This window comes from Peromyscus eremicus, chromosome 10 (genome assembly GCF_949786415.1).
Source record: "Peromyscus eremicus chromosome 10, PerEre_H2_v1, whole genome shotgun sequence".
NCBI lineage: Eukaryota > Metazoa > Chordata > Mammalia > Rodentia > Cricetidae > Peromyscus > Peromyscus eremicus.
Window position 1 is genome coordinate 95,563,389 of NC_081426.1, and position 18,163 is coordinate 95,581,551.

An 18,163-nucleotide genomic window follows, 5' to 3' on the forward strand; every position below is an offset into this window, starting at 1 on the left:
TTGTGACAGAATACTATGACAAAAGCCATTAAGGGGGAAAGGATTTGTTTCAGTTCACAGTCCCAAGTTATATAGATGATAATCCATCACAACCAAAAGACAAAGTGTAACTAGAGTTTTCCTGCCTGGCCCACAGTCAGGACAAATCTCTCTCACCCGCCAGTCCCACGGCCGCTCAGACCCAACCAAGTAAACACAGAGACTTATATTGGTTACAAACTGTATGGCTGTGGCAGGCTTCTTGCTAACTGTTCTTATAGCTTAAATTAATCCATTTCTATAAATCTATACCTTGACACGTGGCTAGTGGCTTACTGGCATCTTCACATGCTGCTAGTCATGGTGGCTGCTGGCAGTGTCTCTCTCAGCCTTCTACTTCCCAGAATTCTCCTCTCTCCTTGTCCCGCCTATACTTCCTCCTGCCTGACTACTGGCCAATCAGTGTTTTATTTACTAACCAATCAGAGCAACACATTTGCCATACAGAACATCCCACAGCAACAAAGGATCAAGAACTCCCCATAAGAGGAAAAGCATTCTTATCTTTCTGCCCTTTCTTAGTTTTTACTATAACTGCCCACCTGGAAGACCTTCATGGCCAGGAGGAAGTACCATTATCTCCAGGAGACAGGAAGCCTATGGAAGGCAGAAGTCATGGTTTTGTTTGTTTGGATTATGTTGTCTTTTTTTTTTTTTCATTTGTTTTCTTCTTTAGACAGAGTCTCACTATGTAGCCCTGGTTGGCCTTGCACAAAATTCCATTCTATAAAATCTAAAGATGATTGGTTCTGTGTGTGAGTGTATGTGTAGGTGTGTGTGTCCTTTAGTGTTGAGGACAGCCTGGGTGTCCCGCTCAGAACCACACACCTTGTGTTTTGAGCTGGTTCTTACTGGGTAGCTGGGGCTTGAGGATGAGACTAGGCTGGCAGGTCAGCAGACCCCAGAGCACTTCCTGCCCTGGCCTCCGCAGATGATAAGTGCAGGCTGCCCCCTCACTTTACTGACAAGCTTTTATTAGATCCCCCTTTTCGCTTTCCTTGTTTATGGCATTGTTAATTTGTTTTGAGATAGAGTCTCAACTTTGGTCAATGTTGTCCTGGAATTCATTATGTAACCCAGGTTAGCCTCGAACTTGAAGTGATGGATGTCCTGCCTCTGCCTCTTGAGTACTGAGATAACATTCACCCACACACTCAGCATAATTAGCATGACTATAACCATTTTTCATTATCACTTCCCAAGGGAGCTTTTAAAGACACTTCCCCCTCAATCACCTTGCCCCATGAAAATTTAATATGTTTGTAATCTCTACATATCTATGTTTTATGAATAAAATGTAAGGCTCTTCTACCCTCCCAAGAACCAATTTTCACCCCGTTAGCGAGAGGTATTTGAGGAATGCACAATCTCCATGAATGTTATGGAAGAATGTTACTCAAACTTTCCCGATGATTCTCAAGCCAACGCATTTTGATTTCACAGCTGCCTGCCTCTCAAACATCACATGGTGACGACGCCGACGCTACTCCTATGGGGAGAGGAAGATGCGTTTATGGAGGCTGAGATGGCTGAAGTCACAAAGGTTTATGTTAAAAACTATTTCAGACTCACCATTTTGTCAGAAGGTAGCCACTGGCTTCAGCAAGACCAACCTGACATAGTGAACAGGCTGATATGGGCATTCCTAAGAGAAGAGACGAGAAGACAATGACTTTATCTCCGATGAGGAGTCTAGAATGGAATCTCGAAAACCTCTTAAAACTTATTCATCAACTTACATTCTATTAGAAAAAAAAACCCTGTTTTAATATGCTTGATTATAAATAAATATAGTGAAACATGGTATTGAAAAAAAACCTATGTAATTTTTTTCACTGTCTATTTCTGCACAGAGAAACATCTGCCTTAAAATACATAGTTGTACAAAAAGGTAATTGGGAAAAATGGCTCAGGTTTGGCTTCTTGCTTTCTTTATCATATTAACATATGGTGCCTTTTATAAATATACATGAATATGAGCTGTGCCGTAGTATAAAAGGCAGATCTGCAATGGCAAACATTTTAATTTCATTGTTAAAATATTATTTTTTACTATTTTTTTAGCCAATAAAATCCCACCATCAACTCCTGTGGATTTATAATATATAAAGGAATTTGAATGTAAACTTAGCTAGATGAGTATTTCTGAAAATGGGTCTTAAGTTCTATTTATGATGAATGATTAAACTATTTGAAATTGGTACATGCTATAACAACCAAGTAGGAAAACATATTTTTATCCCTTCAATGCAGTTAGAAATGAATACTGTAATTCCTTTGTACACTAGAATCCAAATTTTACACGACAAGATTTTTAATTTTTTTCAAAGCTGATGTACATTGTCTAGAATAAAGGCCTGCTACATTGTAGACATTCAGATAATTTCTTAGTGAATAAATACAGTCTCAAGACCCCAGCTGATGCCAAACTGTAGATGAACAAACCCTATATGATCAATAACTTCTCATCTTAATTAAGCCCTCACCATCTACTGTGTCCATAACTCTTTCAGTCTGAGGTGTGATAATCAAATTTAGCATTAATCTCTTTTTCTCTCTCCCATGTTTACAGTATTTTTTTTTCATTTGTCATGGAAACATCTCCCTTTTCAATTAGAAGTAGTACTACGGCTTCTCTTTGGCATTTTGGGGGCCATTAGTGAGTGAAATTAAGTAACATTGAGCAAAATGCAGATGTTATTTTACACAAGTGCTGCACATCGGAGCGGTCAATCTGAAAGTTGACTGGATAGAGGCACACTCAGCCTGACTGTCCCAGAGATAATTTACATCCCCAGAAGGGATGAAGCTGAACAGTGGCAGATTTTATCACACCACTCAGACTATTGTACAGTTTAAAACACTTATGCATTATTTCTGTGTTCTCACTTAATTTTTTAAATTTCATTTAATATTTTTAAACCCTAGTGGACCACAGATAACTGAAACGACGAATGAGGGGGCAGGGACTAACTAATGCAATATGTTATAATCAAATATTACACCACACCACATCGGGCACGTGGAATATAAAAGAAAGATGGCGTGATAACGTTTTCTAAGAACTATATACAGAATGCAATTAAGGAAAACTGAAAGAGGGGCTGGAGAGATGACTTAGGGGTTAAGAGCACTGGCCGCTCTTCCAGAGGGCCCAGGTTCAATTCCCAGCACCCACATGACAGTTCACTGTCTGTAACTCCAGTTCCAGGGCATCTGACACCCTCGCACTAATACACATAAAACAAAAAATTAGTAAATTATTTTCTTTAAAACAAGAAGAAGCTGAAGGTAGAAATGAACATTGTAGAGTAGGAAGTCACAGGAGAGGGGGCAGTGTGAGTCCAGTCACTGCTGCTGCCCACTGTCTTGGGGTGTCTTCTTCGGCAAAGGAGACATTCATTAGCATTTGGCAAGTCACAGCACCCTAGTGAAATTTCCTTCATTACAGACAGTCCTGATAGTGACAGGAGAGTGTGGAGTGTCCTCAGAATTCTTACTGTGCCATAGCAACAATAAAAGCTCAGTTTGTTTACAAACATTATGCTGGAGGCTCATAACAAAAGCATAAGGTAGGGAGTATCATCAGCAATGGAAAGATAAGAGAATAAGTTTTAACATGTGACTTGTCAATTCCCCATGTGTAAATGTCGGCACCTGGAAGTGGCCTTCCAGTGGCTCACACCTTGCTTATCAAGCTTTGGTATCCATAGCACTCTTCCTGTTGTATGGTTAACCTAATGTATGTCAACAGACGGAAACTCAGGGGCTTAAATAATCATTTTAATTCAGGGAAAAGGAATTCAAATTAGAAATTAGCAAACATAGCAGGAATCCTCAATACAGCATTGTCAAAGTCAAGAATGCTACCAGGTCTAGAAGAAAGCCTGGTTCGCACTGACTGGGCTTCCGAAGGACAGTATCAAAGAAAAAACATGTCCTGGAGACTGTGTTGACATAGTAAAGTAGATCTTATTTTATTCAAAGCCCACTTACTGACAAAGTTGGTTTTACAGTTTTTTTTTCTCATGTAATATCAGTTTAGGGTGTTGACTGGTTCATATAGGCTGATCTTAACATTGTAAACCAGCACAGCCATAACTGAATGGAACAGCAGAAGTCCCAAAGCCAGCACAGCTGCTTGACAAAGATCCAGCAAAGCTGAGCCACATCATGGCTGCCATGCCACCTTTGGTTTTCATCTCCACCTGTTACATACTTGGGTAACTTTTAATATTTGTACAATTGGAGGATATTGGATCAAGGGAAATTTTCTTATGAATCATTTATGCCTTCTCCCAGGGGTATTGCTTCTAAGCCTCCCCAGGAAAGTCCTGAACATAGTACCACTCCCTCTTGTAGGGAGACATCTTTATCTACTTGAAGGTCTTCCTTACACCTTGGAGGTTATAATACACATAAAGAAGCCAAAGGTCTCTTTATGAGGCTATGAGACATTCTTGAAACACTTGTCCATGTATTTACTCAGGAACAAGGTAATCAAAACAAAGTAAACTTGAAAAGGTCAACAAGATTTGGTGGGCTAGAGGAGTTGCCCACAGATCAGATTGCAAGCCTCTTCCCACTGTACACTCAGGCAATTATGTGGCATATACAGCAACAAAGTTAGATTAGCTGAAGCTGCCTCCACCCTACACAGAAACTTATTAATAAACAAAGAATGATGTAAAAAAATGATATAAGAATGAGATGTTAGGACCTCCCTTTCTTAGAAAAATTAGCACATGCAGACCCACTGTGGTGTCATATGACTAGGGAACAACAGAATGGCAGGATTAGACATATAAAAATTTTATGAATATATAAAATGTAAACATTGTATTATGCCAGAATTCGAATAGTAACTGCAGTAGCTTTGACTTGAGACTTTTCTTGGGCACTCTGACCACTAAGAGTTAATAATACACTGCTTAGGACATGGCAAAATGCCCAGGATATCTTGAAGATTTTTTGTTTTGGTCTAGTGTCCTTGTAGCAACCAGAGCTACCAGCCTGAGAACAGGCTGTCATATACCTCTAGATTCTTAAAAACTGGATTATGGGTTAATGAGTAAAAATGATAACTCTGTTTATTAATGATGCCAAAACTTGAGGGAAAATGATTGGAAATGACAACTCTGTTCTGTCATAATTTATTAATCATGACTAAAAGTTATGCAAAAGAAAGTAAAACACATGTCCAAAACTATAACTGATCTGATCTATGTTTTGGAACCATATGAATCTATCCCTGCTTACTAAATTCTTTATGTATAAAGAAGCACTTTGGCTGCTAGTCAGTCAGGCTGCAAGATTCTCACCACCACCCTGGCCTGGCTCACCTCCTTCCACGCCAACTCCTCACATCCTCCTCTGGTGGGACCTGTCCACTGCTGGGGATGGCCTCTGGTAATAAACCCCACGTGCATGGTCAACTCTGGCCGACTAGAGTTCATGTACTCTAATTTTTCCTTTTTGAATTATTAATTTTCTAAGTGATGGGTTTCATTATGGCATTTCACTCACATATGTCATGCTTTTTTTCACATTCATCCTCCTCGTCAACTACTACCTCATCCCCTTTGTCCTCCGCTTCCTGCTGGTCCCCTTCCTTCCATACAAAGCCCTTCTACCCTCAGGTCACAGAGCCATTACTCTCTCCCCCACCTCTTCCTCTCTTCAAATCTATTCCTCCCTAAATTTCTATGTGTATGGAAAAGTGCTCATGATCCAAATGTTTAAGGTGCCATTACTTAGCCTTCTTAGCCTAAAGAGATATGACCATCAGCAAAGAAATCATTCTGTAGGGACAATGGATAAATTTCACTAGTTTTCAAAGCAGCCCATAGCAAAACTTACTGGCATTATCACTTAAATTTGAAAGTTGTAATTAATATTTATTCATTCAAATTAATATCACCTTAGTAAGTATATATGAATAAGTACCAGAAATTGTTATGTGAAAAAATTTAAAGTGTACCTGTCAAAACAACACACTGTGGTGTTGTCTTGATGAGATCCTAATGCCTCTGTGATTTTTTTTTCTGATTTTTAAAGGTAATGCATCATTTCCTATTAACCAACAATTGGCTGTAAGAGTGCTAATTATGTGCAAATGGAAATGGTTCCCGAATGTGGGGAAAGGGATACTCAAATGCTGAGAAGCAGGCTTCATGGCTCATCTGACCCAGCGCAGACAGACCACAGACACCACCGAGTTGGAGGTGTGGGACAGCGGGATTGCCCGGGAGGTGAACAGGTCCTTATACTCGCCTGCAGTGGCCAACCCCTTCATGCAGCAGACTCACCTCAGTGCTTGGCGCTGGGCCTGCACCATCCTCCTGGGGACTGTGCTGGTACCTGTGCGTGTGTCCTGCATCGCCTTCCTCTTCATCTTTCTCTGGCCTATGGCCACACTCACCACCATCAACTTGCCTACTCAACCTACCAAACCCATGAAGAGTTGGAGGAAACATCTGATGAAGCCGGCGCTCCTGTTCTTGTTTCGTATGACGTTCTTTTTTGCTGGGTTCCTGATTAAGGTGAAAGGGAAAAGGGCCACCAGAGAGGAGGCCCCCATCTTCGTCACCGCGCCACACTCCACCTTCTTTGACGCCATCGCCGTCGTTGTGGCGGGGCTCCCTTCTGTGGTCTCTGCAAGTCAGAATGTGCAGATTCCATTGGCTGGGAAATGCCTCCTGTCAACTCAGCCTGTGCTTGTGAAACGCGAAGACCCGAATTCTAGAAAGACTACCCGGAATGAAATCCTGACTCGAGTGATATCCAAAATGAAGTGGCCGCAGATTCTGATTTTCCCGGAAGGAGTATGCACCAATCGCTCCTGTCTAGTCACGTTTAAACTAGGAGCCTTCTCCCCAGGCGTCCCTGTGCAACCAGTGCTCTTGAGGTACCCCAACACCCTGGACACCGTGACCTGGACCTGGCAGGGGTTCACAGGCTTCCAGGCATGTATGCTGACTCTGAGTCAGCCCTTCACTAGAGTGGAAGTTGAATTTATGCCTGTTTATATCCCGAGTGAAGAAGAAAAGAAAGACCCTGTCCTTTTTGCCAACACAGTCCGAATCAACATGGCAAACGCTTTGAGACTCCCTGTGACGGAACACACTTTCGAAGACTGTAGACTGATGATTTCTGCTGGTGCCCTTCAACTACCCATGGAAGCTGGTTTGGTGGAATTTACGAAAATCAGTCAGAAATTGAAATTAGATTGGGACAATATCCACAAGCACTTGGACAAATATGCTGCAATTGCAGTCTCCTCAAAAGGAGGCAAGATTGGAATTGAAGAGTTTTCAAGTCATTTAAAACTCCCAATCTCAGAGCCATTGAGACAGCTTTTTTCTCTCTTTGACAGGAATCACGATGGCACCATAGACTTCCGAGAGTATGTGATAGGTCTAACTGTCCTGTGCAACCCTTCCAACACGGAGAAGATTCTGCAAATGTCATTTAAACTTTTTGATCTTGATGAGGACGGCTATATAACAGAAGCAGAGTTAACAACTATACTCCGTGCAGCTTTTGGAGTGCCAAACCTAGATGTTTCCACACTCTTTCAGCAGATAGCTGGCAAGGATTCAGCTCAAGTGTCATACATGACCTTTAGGAAGTTTGCCCTGAAGCATCCAGCATATGCCAAATTATTTAATTCATACCTAGACCTCCAGGCAGCCTATGTATATTCATTACCACAAGAAGTAAAAGTGCATCTGTAGCATTAAAAATGTTCAGGTCATTTTGGAAACAGGGGAAGAACTTTTAGGTGGAAACCATGAACTAAATAAAAAAAAGTATCAATTGTGGAAAAGCTCAGTGGTTTTTACTCTAAGTGGCATAGATACTGTCCTCAAAAAGCAACTTGGGGAAGAAAGTGTTTATTTGACTCATGTTCAGATCACAGCCCATCACTGAGGGAAGCCAGGGCAAGCATTTAAGCAGGAGCAGAGATGAGAATCATGGAGCGGAGCTGCTTACTGGTTTGCTTCCCCATGGCTCACTCAGCTTCCTTTCTTATACAACTCAGGACCACTGGCCCAGGGAAGGCAGCATTCAGAGTGGGCTGGGACCTCCCACATCAATCAGTAATCCAGAAAATGCACCACAGACTTGTCCACAGACCGGCCTGATGCAGAGAATTCTTCAGTTGAGATTCTCTCTTCCCAAAGGACCCTGTTTGTGTCACGTTGGCAGAAACTAACCAACACAGATATTTAATCATATTTAAAATACACTTGAGGAATTTCAATTAGGTTTTTATAATACCTTTTGTCCCCCTTAAGATAATGTTTGTTGGGCACAATGGCACATGCCTGTAGTGCACAGAAAATAGAGGCAGGAGCACAGCTTTGCAACCTAATAAATAGATAGAGTGAAAAGATTTATAGCTTGCTTGCCCCCAGGGTTTTCCTTTAAATCGATAATAAATGGTCCTCAAGCTCCTGTTTGTTTTCATTCTTAAATTATTTTAATAAGATTAAGAACCCCAATGAGGGGACCCTGATTTGCCAGGTATCATATAATGTCTCCACTGGGACTCCCTAGGATTTCTGGTAACATCTTTCTTGCCTTTTAATTCTTTAATTGACAGAGAAAACATCCCTAGGAGGCATTAAAAGAATTCTATATCCTACCATAGAGATATGTGCTCAACCATGTTTGGTGCTGCTTTATTCACAATGTATAAGAAATGGAATCAGTCTACATGTAGAATGGATAATGAAAATGTGTATATACACGTGAGGACGTGGGAAAGAAACCACTGAAATGGGCACTCCTTCATCAGGGGGAAGGTGTGTGTGTGTGTGTGTGTGTGTGTGTGTGTGTGTGTGTGTGTAAGAGAGAGAGAACAGCCAGAGGCATCTGGAAGAGCCCAAAGCAAAGAGAAAAATAAAACGGACTGGACACAGCTAGGGTTATTTGCTAGAGAAGTGAGAATAGTGAGAGCAGGTGGAAAAAAACCTTGCTTTTATACAGGGCTGGGAGGCTAGTGTGGATACTGAAATGTATACTGGGAACTTGTAAGGAACTGTAGGGGGCTGGAGGCTAGCATGGGTTTTGAAATGCTGATGGGTGCCATAGGCATATGCCAAAAGAGAACCATACATCCCTTCTGCAAGAGGCAAGGGAAATGACTCCTTTTGGCATACAAGGAATCTGTTTCACGAATTCCTGAGAAATTCTGTCTTTAATTTGAGCAGCAGAAATCTTTCTACAGTTCATCTTGAGCTGATCTTAGACTCAATTTTGGACCAAGTCAGTGGGCCTGCCCTTTGGGGGTGCTTGGGATACTCTTTGGACCTGACAATACATAATGGAATTTTATTCAGCTGTAAAGAAAAGTGAAATTATGGAAGAGTCCAGAGCACAGATAGACAGTAGTAGACTGAACATGGACAGCAGACTAGACCTGGCCATGAGAAGCAGGAGCAGAGCAAGAGCGAGGGACAGAGAAAAAAAAAAAAAAGGAACATGGCCAAAGAGCGGGGTTATAAAGAGAATGAGTAGCTGGGGGGAACAGAAGGCTATGAGCTGGAGACATTTAAGGTCTGGGAGGAGGTAAGAGGAGCTAGGATGCTAACATGGACTCTGAAATGTATAAAAGGTAATAATGATACTGACAGAGCGTGGAGGCGAGCATGCTAATAGACACAAAAATAGCCATTTGTCCCTTCCACCAGTGATAAAGGAAATGGCTCCTTTTGGTAGAGAACTGGCTTCACAAGTTCCCGAGGAATGCTAACTTTTGTTTAACCACCGTAATTTGGGGAAATGGAGTTTCCTTTGTACCTAACACACTGAAAGTTTTCACTAATAAAAGTGGATCCTAGCTTGGAATCTTTAGAGTTGTGTGTTCAACTTAGAATACCATAAAAGCCATACAACTTAAAAAGGACTATTGGTGGTGGGGGGGCCTTTAGGGGGACAGATAATGTAACAGTGGTGATAGGAAACAAAAACGGGGAAAGAGGAGTCAAGCAGCATGAAGGTAAAGAGCCATAAACAGTGGGAGGGTTAACTCTCAAGTTTATCTTAACCAAAAGCATGTACTACTCAAAGCTGAGCTTCGGGAAGGTGTCATGAGCACAGTGAGAAATGCCTTTTAGACACGCAAAAATAACTTAGGATCCCCACTACACTCGAGGCTGCACCTCAACTAGAGGCCAGGGACATCGCTTACTCAAGATAACCAGACACAGGCCTAGAACCTCAAGACGCCGTCTGGACAGTATATAAACAGAGACGGAGACCACGAGCAATGATCTGCTCTGCATATCTGGAGAGAATGTCACCGTGGTCTGCCCTGCGGCTGGAGAATCTCCCCCAGGATCCTGAGTCTCGAATCAGAGACTGTTAGAACCTGGAGCCGACCTACACACAGGTGAGCAGCTTTGGGAAGACAGGCTTAGGACCGTAGTTAGGAATGTGAAGTTTCTGTGATGACCCTCCGTAAAATAAAACCTAACTTTTGTTATACCACCTAGGCGTATCTGTATCTCCCTTCTTGCTCGCGACATAGGACTCTACCGGAAAAGTCTGGTGAGCCCGTCCTTCGTAGATAAAGAGGACAGAGGACACAGTCCTCCACAACGCTCCTTAAAGACCGGAATGAAGCTCTGGTGACTTCCTCTTCCCAGACACCAGCCGGCCGCTGTAAACAGAGCGAGTGCGCCTGCGCGCAGAGCCCGGGTCACGTGACCGCGGGCTCCTGGTGCCGCGTCCGCCGCCTTTAGGGCCCGGGCTGCACACGAGGCGAGGCGGGAACTTTCCTCCCGGGGGCGGGCTCCGCGGCGCGGCCGTGCGAGCGGGAACGCCCCCTCCGGTCCCGCGGGGCCTGGCACGCCGGGCTCCGTGGTCGACATGGCCCACTGTGCGGCGGGCGGCGCGGCCCCCGCGGCGCTCCTGAGGTCCCCAGGACCCGGCAGGAAGGGGCCGCCCAGGAAGGGGCCCGGGGAGCGGCGCCGGCTGAAGGCCGTGGTGTCGGAGCAGCTCAGCCGCGACGTGCTCAGGTAGGAGGCGGGAGCCGCGCAGCTCCCTCCCTCCCTCCCTCCCCGCCTCGCTCTGGTCCTGCGGCACCTGTGGGGCGCCCGCCTGGCGCCCCATCTCCCAGAGAGGCTCTGCCCGACCTAAGGGACCCCACACACTGCATTCGGAAGGAGGACAAACATTAAAACTACAGGGATGCGTAGCCGCACCGGTTCGTGCCAAGATTTACACACGGGCAGGGGGCTGTTGTTGAGGTCGAACTGCGTCCAGGCCCTGGAACGTAAACCATGTCTTTAAAAAGTTGTGAGAAAAGGATACGATTAGGAAAACGAGTGTTCACTTGGAATGAAGGACAGAACAACATGCCTCTAACAGGGGCCCGCGCAGGGTCACAGCTACCATTAAGTTCCAGTCTGCCATTAAGGGTCCCCCTCCATACCCCTATTCCCCCCACCCCTCGCTTCTGTCAGGAAAATAATGCCAAGTGGGAAAAATAACCCTGGGTAACAGCTATGCTGAAAGAACTCCACTGGTGTATTTAAAATAATTCTGGCAATATCTTTGCTGTGCAAACACCTAGTCTGCCCAAGAGGCCAGACTTGCAGTCTCTTGTCTCTGTTTAAATTGTTCAAAGTGCAACCCGGGGGCTGGGACTTGATTTAAGGATGACAGTGATTGTGAAATGCATTAATCTGAGGTGTGTACAACATTAGTAAAATCTGTTCAAGGCCAGCTCTTCCTTGGGCATTAATTAGCCGTAGCCAGACACATGCTAAGGGTGGAGAGTGATTTCTCAGTGGGAAGGCTTATTTCGATAACGATGTGGGTGAAGGGAACCAAACTCAGATCCTCTGCAAAACCAGTATGTACTTCTAACCTCTGAACCATCATTTCTCTGACCCATATTCTACAAATCTTTCCTTTGTTTTTTGTTTGTTTTGTGGGATCCTCAACATTGGACTCCATATGTTACCAAGAAAACCAACCTTCTCTTCTTTGGATATATAGTCTCGTTAATAAAATAATTTAAAAACAGACTCAATAGGCAAGCTTTAAAGCTTTTCAGGTGCCAGGGTCCGAGAAAGGTGTCAGGCTCCCCAGTGGAAGACAAGTACCAGGGGATGTGTGGGGTATTTCCAAAGAAGAGTGAGAAAGTCTCGAGTGTCTAGGCCAGTGTCTAAAAGAAAAGGGTAGAAAGCAGGAAAAGTTAATAAATTTGGACTCAGAAAAGCAGGAAAGCTGCTTTCTGCTGTTAGGGGAGCCTGCCGGCCAGAGATGACCACTCAGAGTTTATAGCCAATGGAAACTATTTATTCCTGTGAGCTGGGACTACACTTAGGTGTTCAGGGATCTAAGTGTCATCCTGAGCATTTATAGCAAGGGGCTCTTAAAGGCGAAAACCTGCAGCTGCTGGGGGAGTTTCCCCACAAGCAATCACTGTAACAGAGAGGTTAGCTGCAGGGGGAGGTTTGCACAGTTTAACAGAGGCTATGTTAGCTGGCCCACCTTGACTTCAGGTTCCTGCACTGGAGCTGGGCAACTTTTCATGTGATTTTCTACCGAGGAGATCAAATTCTAGTTAAACCTGAAATGGCGTCAGCAAGGATACAAGATGGAGGAAGCTCTGCCATCATGCTGCAGGTAGCCGCACTGAGGGATGGGCTTCTGGGGAGGAAACGTGTGTCATCTCACTACTACCCCTTCCCTGGAGGAGGGAAGGGGTGTGCGCTCTTAGAGAGCTACCACTTGGTCCCCAGATTATCATAGACTGTCTTGCAGAAGTTACCTTGCTTAAATAATGTATTAAGCTAACATTGTCTTAGTATGCAGTCCAGTTCAGATGAGATAAAGGTGTTGGGATATATGGCAAAAACCAGGGTCATATAAGTAGATTTGACTGTGTCCTGGCTAGTTTTATGTCAACTTGACACAAGCTAGAGTCATCTGAAAGAAACCTCAACTGAGAAGATGACTCCATAGGATCCATGCTGGGCATTTTCTTAATTAGAGATTGATGGGGGAGGGCCCAGCCCATGGTAAGCAGACTGAGCAACACAGAAAGCAGCCCCCCTCCATAGCTTCTGCATCAGTTCCTGCCTTCAGGTTCCTACCCTATTTGAGTTCCTGTCCTCACTCCCTTCAGTGATGGACTACGCTGTGGACTGTAAGCCAAATAAACCCTTTCCTCCCCATGTTGCTTTGGTCATGGTGTTTCATCACAGCAACAGTAACTCTCACTAAGACAGACTGCAGACTGTTTTATCTGGAAGATGTTTGTGGTCGTGGCAGACAAAACAGCAGCATGTGAGGATAAACAGACTAAAACTGTAGATAATAGCTTTCTTTCTGTACTTAAATGTTTGGGGTGGATTCTGCAGGTAGTTTGTAGAGCTATTGGTGTTTCTAAAAAAAATCAAAATTAACATCTAGATTTTGACTTTGAGAAAAGAGAAGTCAGAAACAGGTCAGCTACGAGATTTTATGGTAGTTGGGGATGCCATACTGACAGTGGGAATGGAGGGTTAACAGGGTTGTTGACTGAATACATGTGGGCCAGCTGAGAAAGAAGACAGTAGGCAGAGGCTCCAAACCTTAGGACACTGAATATATACTGAATACTCAGGGAGACAACTAGAGATACATCTGAAGAGATGAGCTGAAGAGAGAAACGGGGCAGCAACTACAGGTTAAAGGTCGGTGGCATCACCAGTATCCAATTATCCAAACCAAAGATTTTTCACTGTCACTTCTATGTCCAGTCAACTCTAGTTTTATTACCTACGTGTTTTTAAATTTCATCCTCTGCCACCACTGACCCTCACCTGACTCGGGCTCCTGGGGTCATGTTTGTACTGTAAAGGAGTTTGCGTCCTCACTTCAAGTCCCGCTCTGCCCAACTAATGACTGATCACTAAGAGGCAGATTACGGATTTCCTCGTGTTTCAAGCTGTTGACTCTGCTCCAGTAGTGGGGTCTGTTAAGTTCTCTCCTCTTCTTCTCCTTCATGTCTGCAGCTGCAGAGTGAGACTCCAGGATGTGGCTTTTGCCTTTAAAAGCCCCTTGCTGTGTACCACCCCAAAGCACCCTGTGGATCATTTGTTCTTACGTTGTAAAGAACAAAGCCAGAAACCCCTTCTGCTTTGTTTTTCTAACAACTCTTACAAAGTCTTTAAAGATCACATTTAATAAACACACTACCTCATATACTGTAACATTTAATAAACACACTACCTCATATACTGTAACATTTAATAAACATACTACCTCATATACTGTAACATTTAATAAACATACTACCTCATATACTGTAACATTTAATAAACATACTACCTCATATACTGTAACATTTAATAAACATACTACCTCATATACTGTAACATTTAATAAACATACTACCTCATATACTGTAACATTTAATAAACATACTACCTCATATACTGTAACATTTAATAAACATACTACCTCATATACTGTAACATTTAGTAAACATACTACCTCATATACTGTAACATTTAGTAAACATACTACCTCATATACTGTAACATTTAATAAACATACTACCTCATATACAGTCTTGTGTGGTATCTTGTCTGGGGTGGATGGGTTGGGGTCGGGGAGTTTGCTTGCTGTTGGATGTATCGTGTTCTTTCAATTTCCAGACCTGGTTTTCTCTTCTATACTTAAAACTCCACGGGGTAAGCACTATGTTTTAGTCTTTTAGTTGTCTTCATGTTCTTGTTACACAGTTCATACTTACAAAATGTTTAGTGGTAACTAAACTTTAATAGGAGTCTGAAATGCTTTATATAGGTTATGCTCTGATTTGAATATTTGTCCTCTCCAAAATACAAGTTGAAATTTAACTATCATTGGAGCAGTAGGTCCTTAAATTGTGATTAGGCCTTGAAGGTTCCATTCTTGGGGGTGAAACTGGGTCCCTTATTAAAGAGTGAATTTGGGGCTAGGGAGGTGGCTCAACCATAAAGTGCTTGCAGTTCAAACATGAAGATGAGAGTTCAGTATCCCAGAACCTATGTAAAAATGCTGGATGTGGTGTCACACACTGTGATCTCAGAGTGAGCCAGCCTCTGGTTCAGTGGACCATCTCTCTCAAAGTGTAGAGAACCATTGAGGAAGAGACTTGACATCAACCTTGACCTGTGTGGATGGGCGCACCCATGTTGGCCCTATTTGGTCTCGCTTGCCCTCTTGCCTTCCACCTTGTGATGATGAAGCATGGAGGACCTTACCAGATATTAGTATCTTGAGATCAGAAGTTGCTAGCCTCTGGAACTATAAGCCAATAAACTTGTTTGTTGTAAATGTCTTGTCTGTGATATACTGTCACAGCAATATAAAATAGACTGTGGCAGGTCAGAACAGTAGATAGCAAAGAAAAAGGAGGAAATAAGCTGGGCATTTGTTCCAGTCTGCTTTTCCTCTAGCTTTTAGTTCTGGGTGAGCCAGTGAGCACTCAGTTTTACTGATGTTTACTGACGTTGCTTCCTTATTCACATTAGAGGGGTGCTAGGGTCATTAGGGAAGCTGGGAGGGAGAGAGGAACAAATTTAGTGTATAATTTGAGTTTTCAGATAAAATTTGAAAAAACACTTCTGTTAAACTTTGAATAAGTTTGATTGTAGTATATTATTGTATGTATTCTATTTTATCAGTAAGTAATACGCCTAATATATAAATCAAACTTTACAGCAGGTATGTATGTCTGGAGAAAATATCCAGGTTTGATGCTGTGCATTATGGAGTGGGCTTTTAATGTATTTGTGAGGATAAGAGGGTTCTTCTGTAAAGTTACCTAAGTGACCAGACTCTTCATCTCCTGGGAACTTGCCACATGAGAAGACTTGGCTTAGTGTGGGCCTCTAGAGTAGGAAGTCTGTGTATCCATGTGGCCAGCAGTAGGGGCTCAGCACAACACACTCTGTATAACTTTAAGTTAGTTACCTTTGAAAATAATCTGTGGAAAAAAAAAACTGACCAAGCTAAAACATGTTCACGAAGTTTCCAAAGCGTCTGTGCTCTGAGGCATTTGTTTCCTTTAGTAAAATGGGATCTGTGGACAAGCAAATACTGAGCTTGTTCTGTGGACTAATGACATACAGTTCTTGCCCTTTGGGAATTCATTATATCTAGTGGGGAGAGATGCATAAAAATAATAATGATGCAATGACAGAAATGCTATAATAGAGGCATGGACCTGGTGTAATGGGATTGGGGAAGGAGCCATTAGCCTGGTCTTAGGGGACCTTGAGTGTCATTGGCTGCTTTCCAAGCTTTCACTGTAATGGATATCTTTACCCAGTCCATGATCCTCCTGTGGTGCATGGGTGTGATTGCCAATTATATCCTGCAATACAGAAGTCCTCTGAGAATCCATACCTTGATGATATTGGTGATTTGGCATAGTAAAACAAAGTATTTTACGTATGTAGAGAGCAGAAATACATAGTAAAAAAGAGGCAAATGAATAGATTATGACATTTTCTGCTATTTTCTGTTTTTCAGTTTACACATACATGAAATCAGTGGGCTTTGCCATAACTACATGTGCACACTAGAGATTCAAGTGGGTTTATCTCCTGACTAATGATTAGAGCATGATTAATTCTGTGGTGGGGATGGGAAAGGGCATAAATGTCACATTCTTGACATCCAAGGCTCCATTTCAGACTTGGTAATTAACAAAAGTGTAATAGTTTCTAACCTGAATTGTCTATTGTTATGTCTTGTTTCTTGGTATTGACTTTATACATTTTTGGTTCAGTTTTAGTATGATTTTTGAACAATTGATTCATTGATAGTCAGAAGCTAAGTTAACTTTCTGCTCTGTGTGTCCATTATAAAACTCAAGAAGGTACATTTTAAAGGAAAATCAATGTAAGTAACTGTCTTAGTTAGGGTTTTATTACTGCATTGAAACACTATGACCAAAGCAATTTAGGGAGGAAAAGGTTTATTCAGCTTACAATTCCACATTGTAGTCTCACTGAAGGAAGTTAGAACAGGAACTCAAGTAAGACAGGAACCTGAAGGCAGGAGCTGATGCAGAGGCCATGGAGTGGTGCTGCTTACTGGCTTGTTCCCTGTGGCTTGCTCAGCCTGCTTTCTTAAAGAACCCAGGATCACCAGCCCAGGAATGGATGGCATCACCCAACGTGGGCTGGGCTCTCCCCCATCAATCTCTAATTAAGAAAATGCCTCTCAGATGGATCTTCTCAATTGAGGTTTCTTCTTTTAGATGACTTTAGCTTGTGTCAAGTTGACATAAAACTAGCCAGGACAGTAGCAGGAAATAAGATTTATTAGTAGAATTAAGAAAATATTTTTTATCTTTTAGTGAAATCCTTTTTGTTTTGACTATAGGTTTTTAGAAAATCAGAGTCAAAACCAATATTAAGTGTAGTGTTCTTTAAAATGAACTCAAACAAACCCAGTTTTTCTATAAATTATTTCTGTAAAGTTGGTTTCTCCTGCCTTTATGTGGGTTCCAGGAAGTTGAATCACCAGCCTCACATGGTGAGCACCTTTTCCCTCTGAGCCATCTCGCTTGGCCTCTGTTATTTCGTTACTTATGCATTTCGAAGTATGTAGGTTGTTTCAAAACCTGTTACCTGTTGTAAGCATCACTAATCCAACTGTAACCCTTTTCCCCAACAGGCTCTTAAGGGAAGAAATCCACACAGACACTGTTCTTTCTGTTGGTGGTTCTTTGTTCAAAGTGCACAGGGCAGTCTTGCTAGCCAGAGCTCCTGGCTTTCATTTCCACGTCATTGGACAGACGTCGAGGGGCCTAACAAATGAGCTTGTTCCTGTGGACAATGTTGAAGCTTCAGAATTTAGAGCCTTTTTACAGTAAGTGCCTCATCTACTTTCCTCTTACATCTGAATCTGATAAACATTTGTCTTTTAAAAAATATGTGTGCATATTTTCCTTATTTCATAATCTAAGAAAAACCTATTCATTAAAATTATTGTATTGCCGGACAGTGGTGGCGCACGCCTTTAATCCCAGCACTCAGGTGGCAGAGCCAGGCGGATCTCTGTGAGTTCAAGTCCAGCCTGGTATACAAAGCAAGTTCCAGGACAACTAAGACACAGAAAA

General features: G+C 42.7%; 3 protein-coding genes and 1 long non-coding RNA gene across 5 annotated transcripts in view; 3 read left to right on the plus strand and 1 right to left on the minus strand.

The window, feature by feature from the left end:
* Ephx4 (epoxide hydrolase 4) overlaps window positions 1-1,808 on the plus strand; it is a 32,971-nt gene extending 31,163 nt beyond the window's left edge. Inside the window, exon 7 of the mRNA XM_059274914.1 lies at window positions 1,483-1,808. Within this exon, the coding sequence (XP_059130897.1) occupies window positions 1,483-1,711 (229 nt within the window). The 3' untranslated portion in view covers window positions 1,712-1,808. The remainder of the gene's footprint in view (window positions 1-1,482) is intronic.
* On the minus strand, window positions 306-10,695 carry LOC131920516 (uncharacterized). Its single transcript, XR_009381669.1, has 3 exons — window positions 10,585-10,695; window positions 1,612-1,684; window positions 306-1,528 (listed from the first exon to the last, which is right to left on the minus strand). It is a non-coding gene; the product is annotated as an uncharacterized LOC131920516 (long non-coding RNA).
* LOC131920514 (lysophosphatidylcholine acyltransferase 2B) lies at window positions 3,548-7,867 on the plus strand. Of its 2 annotated transcripts, none has more exons than XM_059274912.1 (2): window positions 3,548-3,611; window positions 6,097-7,867. In XM_059274912.1, exon 2 carries the CDS (start codon window positions 6,213-6,215, stop codon window positions 7,773-7,775), a length of 1,563 nt encoding a protein of 520 aa, XP_059130895.1. In that variant the 5' UTR covers window positions 3,548-3,611; window positions 6,097-6,212; the 3' UTR covers window positions 7,776-7,867. The 2 variants fall into 2 exon arrangements, with proteins under 2 accessions (XP_059130895.1, XP_059130896.1); XM_059274913.1 differs by lacking the exon at window positions 3,548-3,611 and adding an exon at window positions 3,632-3,781.
* A 194-nt stretch (window positions 10,696-10,889) lies between the features above and the next one.
* The window catches only part of Btbd8 (BTB domain containing 8), a 69,163-nt gene continuing 61,889 nt past the window's right edge, over window positions 10,890-18,163 (plus strand). Inside the window, exons 1-2 of the mRNA XM_059274915.1 lie at window positions 10,890-11,066; window positions 17,719-17,913. Of these exons, the coding sequence (XP_059130898.1) occupies window positions 10,918-11,066; window positions 17,719-17,913 (344 nt within the window). The 5' untranslated portion in view covers window positions 10,890-10,917. The remainder of the gene's footprint in view (window positions 11,067-17,718; window positions 17,914-18,163) is intronic.

Bases quoted from the DNA above. Each gene is read 5' to 3' on its own strand.
- LOC131920514 (XM_059274912.1), top strand. From the start codon at position 6,213: ATGGCTCATCTGACCCAGCGCAGACAGACCACAGACACCACCGAGTTG.